Consider the following 18,853-nt stretch of genomic DNA (forward strand, 5'->3'; position numbering starts at 1 on the left):
TCAAATTTTATAGCTACAAGAAAATTAGCAATTACCTATAAATTTCTACAAGGAAAGTTACTTAAAATCTACAATAAATATTAATAATAATTAATCTCAATTACGAGTATCAGTAAAACTACTAAACGTCAATATGACCACTTAGCTTCAGATCATTAATTGGATACCCTCGCTATAACGATGAACACCTGACAAGTGTCGGCCTCCTTAAAAAATTAATAAGCATCAAAACTGAATTATTACACGCAAAGTTCCACTTACCGTGCCTATCAATTTGGCTAATCTAGTTTAAGAAATATAATGTTATATGTTAAATCTATTTAATACTATATATAATTCCGATACATAATGATGTAAATAAACGTAATATTGTAAATTCCTATAAATTACATAAACACTTATTAGTTTATGTCTTATTCAGTAAAAACATTTTAATTCAAATAATGAGTAAAAATAGGATATTAAATTATGATTGGATTTAATGTTATCATTGTATAATATGCTGGGATCAAATCTTCGGACCATCTACTGTGTCCATGGCAGGGAAGTGAACTCTGGATTTTAGCTTTGCAACTTACAATTGAACCATTAGAGGATGGAAACAGTTAAAAAAATAAATGATTATCAAACAATCAAGTGGCGTTGTTTTATGTATTATAAAAAGTATTATGAAATATTTTTTAAATATCATACAATTTCCTAAATAATTCATACTAGAGCTTTTCTCAGAAACCTACTAACATATATATGTATATATATAAGGCTCCAGCATAATTATAACTGGCAGAAAGTTTTTTTAGAGAACGAATACTCTAGCTGAGGACATCAAATAATATTGCATTTTTAAAATATTGCATAGATTTGAACTTATGGGGAGAAAGAAAATTTGTAATACAAATCTTTTGTAAAAGGTGGAATGTAATGTTTATAGCCAAACTCCAGTATGAAAAGTAAGCTAAACTTAGGCAGTATTGCAATATGTGATACAGGGATCATAGATAGGACTTATATGTGTATAAGAAAGTATCGTTCTACCCAAATCATTTCTTTGTGATTTTCTTTAAATGCTTCATCAACTTCAATAAACTCCCCAGTGACTCAGCGGTAAATCTTCAGACTTAAAATGGTAAAAATTGGGTTTTGATACTCGTGGAGGGCATAGCACAAATACTCCATCGTGTAGCTTTGTACACGAAAGCTTTGTAGCTTTCTTATCAAAGAAAGAAATAAAACAAAATTTTCACTCAAATAATCCCTCTTCTTAACTTGATTAATGTATTCTATCGTTAGTTATGTTTTGTTTAATTTTTTATTACTTGTAAAAATAATGTCACATCTGTTTTATTTAACGATGAATAAACCAGTTTATTTCCGTTTACGTCTGCTACAGGCTGCTTTCATTTACACACTGACAGAGCTCCGGCTTTTCAATAGTTTTTCTTTGGTAACTGGACCAATAGGTCAACAAACTACAAAAAACGAATATACATGACCTCTTAGTTCTCATTCACTACTCAAACGAATACTTGATACAGAATCATCACTAACAGCTTATAGTAATTATATAAATAACTATCTCGTTAAAAATGACGAAGCAAGTACTATCACTCCGAACACCAGAGTATACCCATTTTGTAGCTAACTGAAATAAATTTGGCGAAATCAAGCTTGACGAACAAAGAATCAGAAATGTGTATTCGAAACAGTCAAATGTCGGTAAGTTTCTTTGTGGGCCAATCAAAATTAAGATTGTACGTGAAATGAATTATTTAGGTATTCGTGGAATAGCTGGTAAAAATAAGTTAGATTAACATATATAAAAGCCAGTGCGTTTTAGTAACACTTTTTTTTTTTCTTTTGCGCAGACGTATCTAGTTCTAGTGCCCTATACTCTCGATTACATTTACAGTCCTTTTCAGGACTACACTGACTGTATATTTTAAACACGTTACCTCACCTCTATAACCTACTCGATTACAGACCAATTATATCAAGGAGTTTTTGTTTTTCACGAACTTCTCGACTGCTACTCTGAAAGTAATTTTAGAGTTAACAGCGAAGATCCGGACTATGACCATAGGCTCTGCAGGCAAACCTTTGACAACAAGCAACCAATTCGAGCTATTACCGAGGAATGTTGTTCGCTCAGCAAAGCTGAATCCGACGACTTTCAGACAGCTTCAGATGACGACAACATCACCCCAAGCAATTCTCCCAGGAAACAAACCACTCACACCAAGACAATCGAGCCTGCAAACAAATCCATCAAGTCGAAGCGAAACAAAACCACGTCTCCAACAAATTACGTTACTGTACTATTACCATCTAGAACCTAACAGCCTCACCCCAAGATGCCACCAGCTGTTATAGTTGAGAAGATCCCAGTAACGGCCAGAATCCTCGAAATAGTCAAGGAACTAACAAGGCTATTTCCACGTGTCAGCTTTAATCACCTCAAGCATCTTCCTAGGGGAGGTGTTACTCTCAAATGCACAGATCCCTATGGCTATCTCACCATACTGAACCCTTGGCCAGCAAGTTCATTTAATGGTGCTAATCTTACGGTTTGTGTTGCTGGAAGACAACTTCCAGATAAAGAAGCAGTGATTCGCAGAGTCCCCTTTGACGTCACACTCGATGAAGTCAAAGAAGAGCTTGAAGCCCAGGATGTTCCAGTGTCCAAAATTGAGCAAATTAAGTTGCCTCGGACTAGCCTACCTACACCATTGGTGAGAATTTGAAGGATCTATTTGAAAGGTCAACCATCCTGTTAAAAAAAAAGAATTATATGTAGATTACACCCATCCTACCAAAATTATGTCTTTTATCCTATCATTCTTATCATTTAATACCAAAAAAGATGATTCATTGAAACACTCAGTTATTGATTATCATCATGTTGTAAACTCAGTTAACTTTCTTCTTTTTTCTTCTTCTTTGAGAAAATAATTTTAAAGTTATCCTTGTATGACAACTATGACATTCCGGTATCCTTCTTAAAACTTCCAACAGTTTTGGATTTTAACAGATACGACACAAGCTTGTTTAAACTTATCTCTGTAGGTGTTAGGTAAAAGTTAACTCATTGGATATAAAAAGTAGTAATCTGGCTGAATGTGAGAAAACAGAGGGTTGTTATAAATCAGTGGTTCTCAACCTTTTTTTACCCATGGACCCCTTTTCCCTTCTTCTTCTCTTGGTGGACCCCTTCATAACTATTGGTCATAAGAAGACAATATTCTATTTCTCACTAATATAAATTTTGAGGTTTTAATAGGCCTGGCGTGGCCAAGCGCGTAAGGCATGCGACTCGTAATCCGAGGGTCGCGGGTTCGCGCCCTCGTCGCGCTAAACATGCTCGCCCTCCCAGCCGTGGGGGCGTTATAATGTGACGGTCAATCCCACTATTCGTTGGTAAAAGAGTAGCCCAAGAGTTGGCGGTGGGTGGTGATGACTAGCTGCCTTCCCTCTAGTCTAGTCTTACACTGCTAAATTAGGGACGGCTAGCAAAGATAGCCCTCGAGTAGCTTTGTGCGAAATTCCAAAACAAACAAAACAAGGTTTTAATAATCAAAGAAATAGTATATAATTAAGCTTTATTTTTAAATGAAAACTAATTTAATGCAAATAAAGTATTCTACAACAATTATAATAATAATGATAAAAATGATAATTAGTAATAATAATAATAATCAAAATTATTGTGATAATAATTCTTTACCAATATCTTGTATTACAATATTATAATGTTTCTTCCATGGTCAAGCCCATGGAGATCAGAGCTCTTCAGGCAATTGAATTCACTGCAATATTTATTTATGTACACTGGTTAAAATTTATGATAAACCAGTTAAAGTTAAGTGTGTGATAAGAAAAAAAAAAAAAAAGAGATAGGCATATTTATTCAATGAGATCCTTGTGGTTGATGCTGCTCGGCGAGTTTCTTTATATCTGGTTCCATCGATGTTAATGATAGTCGAAGATCACCTCTTTTCACAATGTCAAGTCTATTGCGAGCTTTTGATAACAGTTGAGAAACACGACTAAATCCCGATTCAACAAGATAAGATGTTGGAAAAGAAATAACGTAGAGCTGTGCTTTATCCCAGAGCAAAGGGTACTTTGTAACAACATCATTTGTCTTCCATACATTGTACTTTCCATCTTTGAATTTTGCACGCATTATTTCATCACTTTGTAATTCGATGAGAGGCTCTTGCAAAGATATGTCTATATCGGCAACATTAACTTCGAAAGGAATTGAACCCAAGTCGGTATAACCATCATGAGTAGGTTACTAAACCGAGTTTTCATATCTTCATGCATATTTTCCATATATTCACCATATAATGCAAGATCTTCATCTTGCAAATCGCTGCTAACAGAGGCCAAACAAGGAAACTGTTCAAATGCACGACGCCTGATATTATTCTTATACAACTGTAGTTTCCTCAGAAAAGCAGCAATAGCACTTTTACTAGATATCAGATCAGAATCTTTTCCTTGGAGCTGTTTATTAAGTGAATTCAATTTTTCAAATATATCTGATAAGAAAAACACACCACATTTATTTGCAAGCAGCTGTTCTCCAAGTTGTGTGTTAGCAAGAAAGGAAACAATAGAATCCCAAAGTGCAATGAAACGCTGAAGACAATTCCCCTTTGATAGCCATCTCACCTCTGTATGTAATACAAGCCGCTCAAACTCTTCTCCATTTTGCTTACATAATTCATGAAAAAGGCGGTCTCGGAGAGAATTTGAGTTAATATGGTTAACTACTTGTATTACGACAGTAAGGGCATCATGCAAACGTGCACTTATTTTCTTTGCAACTAAGTGTTGACGGTGTATCACGCAGTGAATACAAAATACTTCCGGGACAGCTTTTTTTTAATGTGCAATAAAACCTTTGTATCTGCCTGTCATAGATGGTGCACCATCAATAGCACAAGAGCACAAGCGATTATATTTTTGAGTGGAATATTGTTTTCCTGGAAATAAGTAACAACTTCATTAAAAATTGTTTCACCTTTTGTGTCTGTCACAAGACTTCTAGCAAAAATCATTTCCTCTTTGGGTCCTTCATTATTGTTAAATCTAACATATGCTAATAAAATGGCCTCATTATCTCTTAAAGTGGATTCATCAAGTTGAAGGGCAAACTGTTTCACTTGCAAATGGGCTATCAATTGTTTTTCTACATCCTCTGCCATTTCATCAATGCGTCGTGACACAGAAGAGTTGCTTAAAGGGATGGAATTAGTAATTTCACTTGCATTTTGTTTCATAACTGACGAAATTATAACAGACACTGCTGGTAGAATTACTGTTTCACCAACATTATGGGGTTTTCCTGTCTTTGCTATTATTTTGCTAATTCCATATGATGCCAGTAAACCATCACTCATTTTACACACTTTGTTATTAAACAATTGAGACACTGTCTTTCTAGCTTGGAAATCATCACGAAGTTTTTTAAAGTATTCTACTGGTTTATCTTTCTCTCTTGTGTGCTTCTTTTCTAGATGGATTTTTAGTTTACAAGGTTTCATACTATCATTTGAAAGTACATCCATACATATGAGGCACATTGGTTTCGTTTCATTATGTGGTGTTGGAATAAATCCGTAAGACAAATATTCAACGGAGTACTGTCGGCACATCTTTTTACTTGGAGCAGGCATGGGATGTCTGCAACAAAAAAAAATATATATATATACATACATACATACATACATATATATATATATATATAATTAATATATATACAGCTGGTAATACAATTATTGCATTTCATAATATCTAACTATATATATTGCTATTCATTTTTAGAAATTTTTCGACAAATAAAACACATATTTAGAAACAGAGTGCATGGTAAATGTTCGAGGTAAAACTGGTAAATAGAAATGTTATAGTTAAAATAACTTGAATGATTAAAAAAACTATACATGTCATTCATTATTATCATTAGGGTCACCATTGACATTTTTAACTTCTTCAAAGCTGATAATTATATCAGATAACTGCCAAGGTATGAATTGATATTTGAAATTTGTATCAAAACGGGAAAAAATTGCCATTTTTCTCTTCAGTCTTTTTATACTTTTATACTGGAAAATAATTTTTTCACTATTGAAATGCAGAAATTTAAAAAAAATACGAAAGAATGTCTGTACTAGGAACTTTTAATATCTCTTACCTTTTCACGATGGAGTTCAACGTTAAACTGAAGTGAACTGCTTGGGTCAAGTCGACATTTTAATAGATTTTCCCCTAGAAGGGTTTGACAGATCGAAGTATTTCTGGAATAAATTCCCTAAGGAGATTAGTATGGGAGGGCGAATGTCAGACAGACAATATAATAGGAAAAGAACCGACTGCCTGAGGCGCATATTTAAAACCAGCTCTTATCACTTATTTTTTTTCTTTTTTTTATTGCTTTCAAGGCAATTTTCTGGAAATTTTTCAAAATCTAGAAAATACATCCAAATTCGTTTGAATGTCTACTTCAGCTTTTTTCACGTCCAACCAAAATTACAGTAGAAATTGAATTTTTAATAATAAAAACCATTCTGAGTTGGTTTTCTTCATGGACCACCAAAATATCATTGTGGACCCCCAATTTGTTATGTTTTGCCTGTGGACCCCCAGAAATATTTCATGGACCCCGGTTGAGAATCCATGTTATAAATGGAGTTCAGTCAAATTGGGTTAATGTCTTAAGTGGTTATCTCAGGATTCAGTGTTCAGACCTTTGCTGCTTTGTATTTAGCTCAATGACATGGATGAAGGAATGGCCAGTACATTGCTTAAACTGAAAAAAACAAGCCAAACTAAAAAATGGGGATAAGCCAATAATCCTTTAAGGTGTCAATAGAGATTTTATGAAATTGGGTAAACCTTACATTTTTGTATGAAATGCAGCATAGTGTGAAAATACCCTATCATAAATTAAACATTGTTTCCTTGTGTGTTAATTCTATACGTGCATACATGCAGTTTGAAGCATTATTTTTTAATTTGCTTGGCAGTGCATAAAAACAAATTAAGGAAATACATAAACACAAAACAAAATTAACATATAAGTAATAAACATTTGGCATAATCTGTTTGTTCTTGTCTCTTGCTCCTTTTAAAAAGAAACTTGATGCTGATAAATTATACATGGGGTATTTGCTATTATAAAGCACATTTTATACTCATAATCCTTTACTACCACAGGCAGCTTAAATATTTTTACAGTTTTATTTCAAACTTTTATTTAAAAGATATAAATTTGCAGTAGACTTTTGTGTTTGTATACAGGTGCATTGCTTCTTCCTGCATCTTTACAAATTGAATTGTGTCAAAATCCCTTGAGATCTTGCACTTACCAACTAAAGTAATCCTGATTCAAAATTTTGTGAAATGTTTTGGTTTTTCAATCTCTTAATTTTTTTTTTTAGCCTTTTGTTAATAGCTGGAACTTGACTTATAGTTTTTCAATGTTTTACATCTTACCGATTTGCTAAAGACATTTTGCGTGAATGGAGAATACTGTTATGGGCAGTTATTAAATAGGTTTGATTGAAATGCATTCTTAAGATTCAGTTATATCCATAAATTAATGAGCAGAGGTAATTTAAAATTATACTGCTTCATGGTACGTAACTTGCATAATTAATTACTTCCAAAATACAGCGATCAATTTGCCCAAGAAAAAACGTATATATAATACCTTTACAATCATCATGTTAGACAATGTGCTTATTAAATGGCATACAATCAACTGATTTATTTGGATGCTGATGATACTTAAGTCTCGAGTATTGCTGGCTGTGAAGAAAATGCTGTTGCTTTACAAAAGTATTTAGATTATTTGGGTAGGTGAATGAATAAAATGACAGATGGCCAGGGTTATTAAAAGTACTAAATATGTTACTCAGGTTCAAGTAAATATATTAATAGTGAAATTTACCTAAGAGTAAAAACGTATCTAGTGAATAAGTACTCAAATAACAAAAGTAAAAAGCACACACATCTGTAGTTGTTCTCTCAAACCCTATAATGAGGTCTAGAAACAAAACTTTTCATGAGCCATAAAAACTTACCAAAAATATAAATTGCCAGTGATGTAAGATGTGTCATTTCTTTAGTTATCTAGAACACATTTATTTTATATAGTTAGTTACTGTGCTATTCACACCTACATTTAGGTTTTTGCCAACTCATCCAGGCTACTGTGTATGAATTTATTACAACAGTAATGCTATTAATGAATACTGTAGAAATCTTATTGTTTCAAAATAAACTATATAAGGAATTAAAAAAAGAAAATATATGAATTCAACCATCTATATTATGCAAAAAAACTTTCTTATTCAGTTTGAGAAGTAACTGGTTTTCAAAGTTGCCACTGTCAAGTTTTGCATACTGAGAGCTGAAAACCTGTCCAGCACAAATGAAGAGATACCCATATGTTCAAACATATGGATATATCAGGTAGGCTGAGGAAAGACTAAAAATCTCCAATCCATTAACAGAGCATGTCAGGTATGCTTCTAGGTCCCTTTTCCTAAAGCTATGCTGTGGCTTCAGAGTTCTTGCATATGCCTTGCATTTTGACTGCCTATCACAAATTTGGGTTTTGAGAATAGTAACAGCAGGTAACTTTGAGTTTTTAATTTTAGAGTTTAGTATAATGAATGTAACGGTCTAGATGGATAGATGAACCACCAGGCTCCTATATGTATTTTTAAATTTTAATTGTAATGCATTATTGCTAATGATTGTGAAAGGAACATGAGGTTTTCATTTAAAGTTGAAACTATAATGCAAGATAACATCTAAAAACATTCTCCAAAGTGTCCAACCATTAGATTATAATAAAAAAATGTATACTTTGTAAAATTTGTGCAGTAGTTACTGAAATCTTAGAGTTAAGTAGGTTTAGCTTTTATTTTTTAAGACTTGATGATAAGTTTAAAGGAGTCTCAAAGAACTTTATGTTTTAAATAAGCAACATTTCAATTACTCTTGTAATTATTTCTTAAAGTTGGAAATAATATTCTATCCATAAATTATAGCAATTCTCTAGTGCTTTTGTTATTGAACATTCCAGCATATTAATAAAACTAGTATATACCCAAACTGTGACTGCTAATGGGAAAAATTAAATGTGTAGTGTTTCCAGAATGTCCATAATTTAAACCAATGTGCTTTAAAGCTTCAAAAGAAATGTTTCTAGTTTTGACCAACACTATTTTATTGTTGTAACCAGAAACATTTTTTAAGTGAAGTGTTTCCTCTTTTAACGACATTTTTGACATAAACTTAAGAGTACAAATTACTTTTAATTCATTTGTAATTATTGTAAAAGTGAAACACTTGATAATGACTTGCAGGGTTTATTATATATGTAGTCTAAGGGCTCTTCTACAGTAGGTGTCTGTGAGTAGTTGGTGATAAATTTGAGAATAAATAGCACACAATCCACTTGTTTTAAAATAATGTATTCAAAACAAATTAGAAGTATGTACAAAAATAGTTTACACTTTGGATAACAGTTATATCTGAAACTCCAAATTCTCCTCTTTTTTTTTTTTGTCAAAAAATTCACTTAGGCTGTTTCAATTACTTTATAATCCAACTGATAAGACAAAATTTTCTTAACTTTTTTCACCACAGTATTAGAAAATAATTCATTTACACTATCCTGTAGGTTACCACATTGTATCTCAAACCTTAAATAATTGTCTCCTGTCAAAGTCCACACAGGTATGTTCAGTTCTTTCAGAACACCTTTTGAAAGGACAAATTATTCTCTTTGTCTCTGTCAACCTGTGAAATTCACTATAAAATATCATCTTGGTTGCTGCTATTGATATGTTGATTAGTGAGGTCTGGAACGTTCTTTAAACTGCATGAATAGTTCTGATTTAACAATACTTGGTTAAAGGGAGGATAAAAATCAAGAAGGATTAAGTAATGTATCATCAGTATTAGTTAAGCCTCAACAACAATGAATTGCAAACCCAAAATATGACTCTTACTGATTTACATAACCAAACTTGTCTCAACTGTAGCTTTTAAAATGATTAACTTTTAATCCTTTTGTTGTAAAAAAAATAAATAATCATGAAATATTAACTCACAAAATATATGATAATGCCTACACTAAACAGTCCTGTGTATCTAATGATGAATTCCTTTATAGTAATGCCATGGAAACTAGATTAATGATTTCTTGTTATCACTTGTTTCCATCATTATTTGTGCAAGTTGCTTAAGTTAATATCACATAATGCTAGATACTTTCATTAGAATAGTTTCATAAAATTTAGCAACTCTGTGCTTAAAAGTTGGCAGTGAATAATAACTATCCTCCTATATGATTATTTCAGGAACCTGAGCTATAAACTGCTAATCTAGTTTGTTTGGCCAAAGCAGTACTTGTGTATCTTCATATGTTTTCACTCTTTAGCTTTGCTGCTCAAAATCAGTCATTTTTAATTCAGATAACAACAATTTAAGCATTTACCTATACTGTAAGGTAAAGCTATAGTAAACATTTTTAACCAATAATTCACCTGACTTTTTGTATTGTTATGCTCAAAACGTTTGGTAAAAATTTACCAGTTTTTGTTGATTAACTTTGTGCACGTGATTTATATTTAGACCAACTTTTACTCCAAATTGTAGGTTGTAAAGATCTATCAGAGTACCAAGTTTAAAAAAATTGATGAAAGTTTAGAATGTTTTTCAATCAGATAAAGTTTCTGTAATTTCATTACAAAAAAGGAAAAAGAAATTCAATTACAGTTGGAGATTTTACATCTTCTGTATTTATAAATAGATTGCCTTCTATTTTGGTATGTAAAGTAAGCATCCAATAGAAAATATTTACTGATAATATTATGTGATAATTTTGATTATCATCCTGTCATCAAAAAGTGGAAAACTGTCAAACTATCAACGTATCTCAGGACAACTAGTATTGGTATTAACGCTTTTATTGATAAAGCAGAGAACAATGTTTCAACCTTTTTAGGTTATCTGCGGGTTAACAAACTATCACTTCTTTTAATAACAAGAGCGTATCCTGCAGATTGGTTTGGCCTCACAACACACTACTTTGTACCTTGTAAAAACGTTATTCAAAGAAATATGTATGCTGAAAGTTTTAATATGAAATGGCATAAAAATTTGAAGAATTTTAATTACATTCATTCTTGCATTAAGCCTGAAACTTTAAAGTTATGTTTATGGTGAACATTTTATACAACTCCAAAATGACATTAAAATGTAAGATAGTTTCCATATAATTTTTACTTTATGTGCAGTTTATTTTTGATTCACTTGTATTTGATTTGCCAATTATAATAACCAATTAAAAGGGATTAGACAGTACACTGATGCTAATTGATAAGAAACTGATAAATTTTATTTTTCAATTACCAGAATTTGTTGTAAAGTATGAAAAACATTTTTTATATTTGGTTACTCATTTCACATATTAGTTTTCTGTAAACCATGAAAACGTAACAACTTTCAGAAAATAGTCAATTAGCATTTCTAAGTTTTTATGAAAATAGATCAAACTGTTTTAACTAAGGAGTAATGGGATAGGTCTGCATAAAATCAAGAGATTAGATTGGGACACTTATTATGCAGTAATATTCAGTCTGTGAGTCTGAGCAAGATTAGAGACTGGTCACAACATTAAGAATATTATTCCACAATGTGTACTTGCTGTTATTAAACATGGGAACATTACTTTTACCACATCTTCCTTCATACTACTCCCTCCTTTAGACCTTGTTCCAAATGTTTAAATCCATCATTTTGTACTTTATTTAAAATGTTGTATTTAGCCAGTGCAATTAGCTCTAACCATGTGACTGGTGATTCTCACTTTGCATTTGTAAATTTACTAGTTTAAATCCAAAATGGGTTTACTTGCTTATTATTTATGCAGTTCTATTGAAGACATTTTTATTTTGCTTTTTATCCCAGCCATTAACTTCTTCTTTTTTCTAACTTTTGTTTCTCGAACAATTTTTGAGTGATCTTTTGCATTTAATTATGAGGTGCATGTCACGATTTTGGGTATAATACCTCTGAGAGATTGATTTTTATATGGGTAATCTACCTTCTCCTGGATATTATTTCTCAGGAATGTGATATTTCATCCATTTACCCAATTTTCTATGATCCATGTTCTTTGTTGTATGATAGTTCTACTCTCCATATTTGGTTTTTCTCCTTCCCTTTTGGATTTTTCCTGTACCATTCACTCATGCCTGGTTTCCTATTTCTGTCTTACCCGTATTTCCCTTCTCATCACTTTATTTGATGATGGGCACAATGCCAGTATTATTGGTGAATATCCAGTTGTTTCTGTGTCTGGTAGGAGTTTGATTGTGCAGTTTTCCCTTTGGCAATCTTACATCGTAGATCAGTGGGTTCTTTAGGATTTATCAGAAAAACTTGTCATCCACTTTCTTTTCCTTCTTCCCATATTGTGAGTAACCATTTCATTCTCTATGTTTCAGATTTCTGTCACTTACCAGCATCTGTCAGAGGCAGTCATAACCATTTGCCCCAACAGGCCATGAGTTCTGTTCAACATATTTTTCCCAAGCTTTTATTCCAGGCTGTTAGTTGTTACCAAGAAGACCAGGAACTGGTGTCTTGTAATTACTTTTTTTTCCTCAGTCAGTTTCTCTGTCTACCCTATTTTACCATGGAATTGTTTATCACCTTTAGGTGGACCTTTTCTTTTTGTTTGTGAATGACAAATATTAATGTTACAAATGCTTACTTGCATATTCCAATCTCTCATTTGTCTTGACCATATCTTGTTTATCAGTTCTGGCACAGCTGTTCAGGATTTTTTTGACTCTGTATGTTTTTGTGAGGAGGTCACAGCATTTGCTTATCATATTCATGCTCTCAGGTCACATGTGCTTTATCATTATATAGATGATTCACTACTATTAGCTTGTTCCAAACAGGAGTCTGTTGTTACACTCATCAGATGCTCATGGAGGTAGCTCGAGTGGCCTAGTAAATGAAATTGGGGAAGTAATTCCTTCAACCTATTTAATATCTTGTCCACTTGGGCATTTTTTTCAACATCCATCTCAGTTGGGTCCACCCTTTTCTTCAATTTAGTTTTATGGAGCTATCAGTCCTCCATGCTCTTATTACTCCCTCTCTTACAGCTAGGTCCTCTTGGATGTGGTCTTCCATGGCAGCTATTCTTCCCTTCGTTCGTGACCAATGGAAATTTGCATGAGATCCTTACAGGTTATTATTTCCCTTCCTTCTAACCTAGTCGATGATTTGCAATGGTGGTTGGACAAGAATTGCACGTCATCCATGTTTTGAAATTTTTACAGATGCAAATCTACAGGGATGGGGTGTAGGCCAATCATAAGGAAGCATTGGGATATTGGTCTGCATTCAAAAGGTCTTATCATGTCAATATCCTGATGATGCATTAGGTGTTATTTCATTTTCTTAACCTAACCATATATCATTTGGTAATGATTCATTCTGACAGTTCGAAAGTGGCTTGCTTGTCTCAACCACCTGGTCGACATCTGTTAACTATTCCTCTGTTTTCATATGTTGGATCTTATTTTCTTAGGCTCATGTGCACATTATTCATATCCATATGTTTCATGTTCCAGGTGCTTTCAGTTCTGTTTCAGAATGGCTTTCTCTTCTATGCAGAATCAATCTGATGGAGTTGTCTCTTGATGCTCTTTCTTCTAGAGTCTTTTGCTTGGGTTGCTCCTCACATAGATGCTTTTGCCATGTCCCTCAATATAAATTACCTTTTGCTTTAGTCTCTGGCTCCTCTTGCTCTATGTGTTGATGCATTTATCCTCTTGCATGTCTTCTGCACTGGGTGATTAGGATCATCCATACCACTCCATGGTCTTTTTAATTGCTTCTTACTTGTTAGTGCAGCCATGGTTTACACAGCTTTTCCAACTCCAGCCTATCCCTCCATTATCTCTTTCTCTGTTTCCCTCCTTCTCTCCCTTCTTTGTTAACATAGGGCATCAGTGCTTTCGTCTGATCCTTAATATCCTCTATCTTTCCATCTGGTTCTTAGCAAGAAGATTTTGCTTCTCTCAGTAAGTAACTTTCTGTCTAGCTCATTCCATTCACATTTCCTGTGTTGAAGTTTATCAACAAAATCAACACTTTCCAGGGTTGATCTGTGGGTCAGAGGTTTTCTGCTGTTTGATCCACTGTTTTTCATATTGCAGAATTTATTAATTGGTTTCTCAATCAGGGGTTTCTTTTTGTATCCTCAATTTTGGATTATCAGGCAGCTCTGTTCCACACCTTTTGATTTTCTCAATATTGTAGGGTGTTTACCCTTTTCTTGTTGTTACATTTTTTCTGTAATTACTAATTGTTTGGATCGCACTATGTGGCAAGTGTTTCCTGACCCAGTATTCTTTAACATTTGATATCCACTCTGCTCAGCCATGCCGACTTGCTTATTATATACCAGAGTATTCTCAAGATGGCTGGTATGGGTATTAAAACTTTAATTAAAATAAAGTACAGAACAATGTTGTTACATTTTTACTTCAAGTGGGTTTCTTGTCATAATTTATATATTCCATAGCCACACAACCCATGTTGCAGAAATGAGGTATTCCACAAGGTCGCTTGAAGGTTATCCTCTTGTAAAACTGTTTCATAAATATGCCTGTCCTGGACTATACGGGTAGGACAGAAAGGACAGTTATCCATCACACTATGCCTTGTATTGAACAAATCAGTATAGTCTGTTGTTTTTTTTAAATGGGTTTTGTGGCCACCCATTGCACTGTCTCAGGTTTTGATGTTCCCCTGACTCTCCTCCACACTTAACTCCCCTCTTAATGGAGTTAGAGAGTACTTACCACTTTCCATTTTCAAGCTGCTGGGAAGATGGATCATGGGGCATCCTCTTGAATGGGTTAATGAAATACAAACACAATAGAGAAATAATTTAAAAAACATTCAATTGAGAGAGGACAGTGTTGTTCAGCTGGTGAAGATGATGTGGTATTATCCAGTAAGAAACATAAACATGAAAGAGAGTGAGACATTAAAATTGCAGTTCATCTCTTCATTTGGAATCCCTCATCCTACCATCATGTGGATGTTGGTTTCCAGTGACTAGGTTTTGAATTTAAAGTAGAACCAATCAATATAAGTTCTCACATATGTAATACAGATGTCTATATTCCTCCCTTATTTCTGCTATTCCTTGATGCTTTTTTCTAATTCTGAGAATGTTACTGCACTTCTGGCAGTCAGTTCCTTTTGTGAGGTAGTAGGTTTACATTATGTAGATATCTTTTTGATACCAGAGTTGGATTCACAGATCAATCTATCAATTTCTCATGTTTTCATGTGCTCAGTCATGAGTCAGGAGTACTAGATTCCCTCTTGTCTTATGACTTGAAGTGAAGACATTATAATACTCTTTCCTACCCCTGCCATATTGCTAGGTTTTGGATTGTAGTTGACTTGCCTTTGGCATGATCTTCTTTCCTAGCCCCAAATGGATGCTGGTACCCCTAGTGGCTATGTCTTGGAATGTAGTTTACTTACCAGTGTTATGATCTTCATGGATGTTGTTTTTTGGTGGTGTGGGTATTGGGTATAATTAACTTGCCATGTACAGTCCATCATGTCCTAGCTACTCTACACCTAGGGGTGTATCCTTATTTTACCCACTCTTCTACTTTCTGGGATAGAGTTTTGTATATCTTGAATGGTTTGGATCACTTTCTGGCTTTACTTCTTTCCCATTTGGATGTGTTTCTCTGTTTTATGCCTATATCTGTAAGCTCTTCTATAATAGGCAAAGAGAATACCTGGTTAAGATGTGGTGTGGTTACCCTCATCTTTGGGTATGCTTTTTGGATTTTTTCAAAGGATACTCCTTTATTTTTCTCACACCAGCCCCTCTTCCTATTCAATGTTGAATTCTATTTATTTAAGAGGAGATAATATTCCTTATCAGAAGTTATAATTTTCCTGCACTGAAAATTTATTTTTGATAAGTACTTATCTCTCATCACACTTCCCACTCCTTTTCACTACTGTACATTGGTGCTTCCATTTTCTGCCAAAACTAGAAGTGAAAAATTTGATAGAATGCAATAGAGGGAGTCATATGCATTACTAGAGTATGTTGCACGCCTGTTGGGGAAGAAAGATTGATGCATGATTAATTACATGATAAATGCATTTAAATCAGCCATTCCAGTAAAGGGAACAGAGGACAGCACTGAAAAAGAATAGCTATTTCCATGATAGGAAGTAAGTACCTGCTGAAGACACATTTTAAATCTAGGAAAATTATAACTTCCAAAATACATCAATAATTAACTTAGAATTTATCCTAGTTAATAAAGTTTACTAATTAACTCACTATAATAACAGTGTAAACAAGAAAAAGCAAATCAGTGATGTCGAGAAAACCCACTTGTAGAGAAATATATATGCAAACCTGACGATGACCGAAGAAGGTTGAAACGTTGTTTGCTCTTCTACGTAAAATATTTTCTCAACCCAAATGAGCCGTTTTTGCATATATAAGAAAAAGCAAAGGTCCAAGCTCTGAATCTTGAACCCAACTACTAATAGAAAGGTCTAGTGTTACTGGACTCTGTTAATAACAACTTCTTGCTCTCTTTCACCCACTCATCAGTTTAACCAATTCTTTAGTTTTTCCTTAACCCCAACAGTGTAGTTTTTTTCTAAGCAATCCTTTATATGGCATCTTATCAAAAGCCTTTTAAATATCTAAGTACACCAAGTTTATAGCACTGCATCCATCATACAGATAATAACATTTTCAAACATTAACGTATTAGTAAGATAAGATTTACATTTTCTTAAATCCACGTTGGCCTTGTTGTGTATTGTGCCATATGATCTTGCAAAGCTTCTTTTATTAGATTCCTTAAAACATGGGTGGTCAATAATTGTTGTAGAGGGATCACTCCATGAACTTTGGTAAGTTATTATGGGCTGCACATATCTACTATATTAATTAACTTGTGTCAGTATCAATTACACTATGTAACACAAATTTTGTTCCTGGATAGTATGTGTTATTTCTTAATTGCTAATGTTGCAAAAAGTACAGAAAATGGCCATTAGTCCTTTCAAACTTTGCTTTTGTGACATGGATAATTAAATTTAGAAATTAACCTATTTTCTATGTAAAAACGGGCAAATTTGCACATTTTCATTTACATAAGGTCTGAATAAAACAACATATGAATCAAGATTTACATGTATTTATACAAAAGTTATACAAGAATATTTAGAAGTGAGTAGTTTTTGAGATTTGTAACTGTAATGTAAATCACTTTCACGTATCAGTCCCTAAATAGTCTCCTATCATGTTTTCGTTATATGCTCCCAGGTTACAAAAGCAAAGTTTGAAGGGAAAAATAGGTCATTTCCATTTACTTTAGATATGAGCAATTGGGAAATAACACTTCCTACCCAGGAACAAGAAAAAGTAAAACTTTTGTTACATAGTGTTATGTATTCGTTCTAAAATCACTAAGAAGCTTGGTATGCAGGACAGAAATGTTTAGTGGACTAAAAATGTCCCGTGGGTCATATTTTGGTCACTTTTCCTCTATAATTTTTTACTAAAGAGTAAGGATAACTTACAATTTCAAAATAAATTTTTGTCAACTGTTTTTAAGAATAGGAATCATATTGGTAAATATTAGCAACTTTTCTACTATAACCACATCTCTACTCTATTATCACTTACCAAAAATTATAGAAAAAAGGTTTGCATTTCTCATCTTTGACCCTGTTTTAAAATACAGGAAAGAAATATGCTTATTTTACTTTACACTAAGAAGCTGTTTATCTGTTGTTTGTACATTTTAGGCATGAATTTTTTACAAATTAACTATCATGTTTCATTTTGGATGAGAACATCCTACTTTGAAGGCAAAACTGTCATTAAATTTTATAAAAAAGGATGAAAATAAATCTGTAGTTATACCTCCACACCTTTAGAAAAAACAAACTAGCAACAACTTTATACTAGAATGCTATTCAAAAACAAATTTATTTTATACGTGAAAATAAAATACAAATTATAACTTTTTTGTGTGTGTTAAATGAAATTGTTAGTGTTTGTGAATTTCCTAATTTTTTGTGAGCATAATACAGAAGTTGTAAGTTATAATAGAGCTTAATTTACCTTGTAACTTTGATATACATCTGTAGTTTTCAGTTTAACCAGGTATTTGCAAGTCACTGTTTCTCAACTTTGATTATCATGGTGTGGTGTAATTGCCTCTATTTCACCTTTGAGAAGAAATAGGCTAGTGATCTAACATTTAATGAAAGTTCTTTTTTTTTTTTACTTTATAACAGAGCATGGCCTCCAGGTGTGCAGAAATTTTCATAGATTATAAGAGCAAAATAATAAGAGCTTTGACAAACTTCCATTTCAGTACTACAGTCCTGATGTTTTTCTAAAATCTTGCTTTATCATTTTAAACACCTTTTGAACTATGATGTTGCAGTATGATGGAAAAAATATTTTTTGGAACAGGATATTTTTCACAATATGCTAACTCATCACATTTCACTTTGTGCCAAGGTTGCTGTGCTAGTTCTTATTGGTTTAAGTATTTACTTGAATAATTCAAAGGAAATCACTAAAACAGTGATGAATACATTTTAATGAAATTAAATAAGCAAAATCACATGGAAGGACTGAAATAAATAATATTATTAACACTATTTATCCATCAGAATTAGAAACTGAAAAAATATTCAATATCTAATACAGAAATACATTATT

At 33.0% G+C, this 18,853-nt stretch overlaps 1 protein-coding gene across 1 annotated transcript; it reads right to left on the reverse strand.

Annotated features, from left to right (window-relative positions):
- Positions 1-3,904: 3,904 nt before the first annotated feature.
- On the reverse strand, positions 3,905-14,051 carry LOC143251685 (zinc finger BED domain-containing protein 5-like). The gene is made up of 4 exons (XM_076502938.1): positions 13,951-14,051; positions 5,030-5,691; positions 4,344-4,544; positions 3,905-4,248 (listed from the first exon to the last, which is right to left on the reverse strand). The coding sequence occupies exons 1-4, from the start codon at positions 14,049-14,051 to the stop codon at positions 3,905-3,907; spliced, it is 1,308 nt and encodes a 435-aa protein (XP_076359053.1).
- Between the last annotated feature and the right edge of the window lie 4,802 nt (positions 14,052-18,853).

The sequence above is a fragment of the Tachypleus tridentatus genome, chromosome 6 (assembly GCF_004210375.1).
Source record: "Tachypleus tridentatus isolate NWPU-2018 chromosome 6, ASM421037v1, whole genome shotgun sequence".
Taxonomy (NCBI): domain Eukaryota; kingdom Metazoa; phylum Arthropoda; class Merostomata; order Xiphosura; family Limulidae; genus Tachypleus; species Tachypleus tridentatus.

Coding starts and splice junctions, on each gene's coding strand:
- LOC143251685 (XM_076502938.1), bottom strand. CDS start 14,051: ATGTTAACAAAGAAGGGAGAGAAGGAGGGAAACAGAGAAAGAGATAAT. Junction 5,692..13,950: donor AACCATGGCTGCACTAACAA/GTAAGAAGCAAT, acceptor TTTTTGTTGCAG/ACATCCCATGCCTGCTCCAA. Junction 4,545..5,029: donor TCTTGTGACAGACACAAAAG/GTGAAACAATTT, acceptor TTTTCTTATCAG/ATATATTTGAAAAATTGAAT.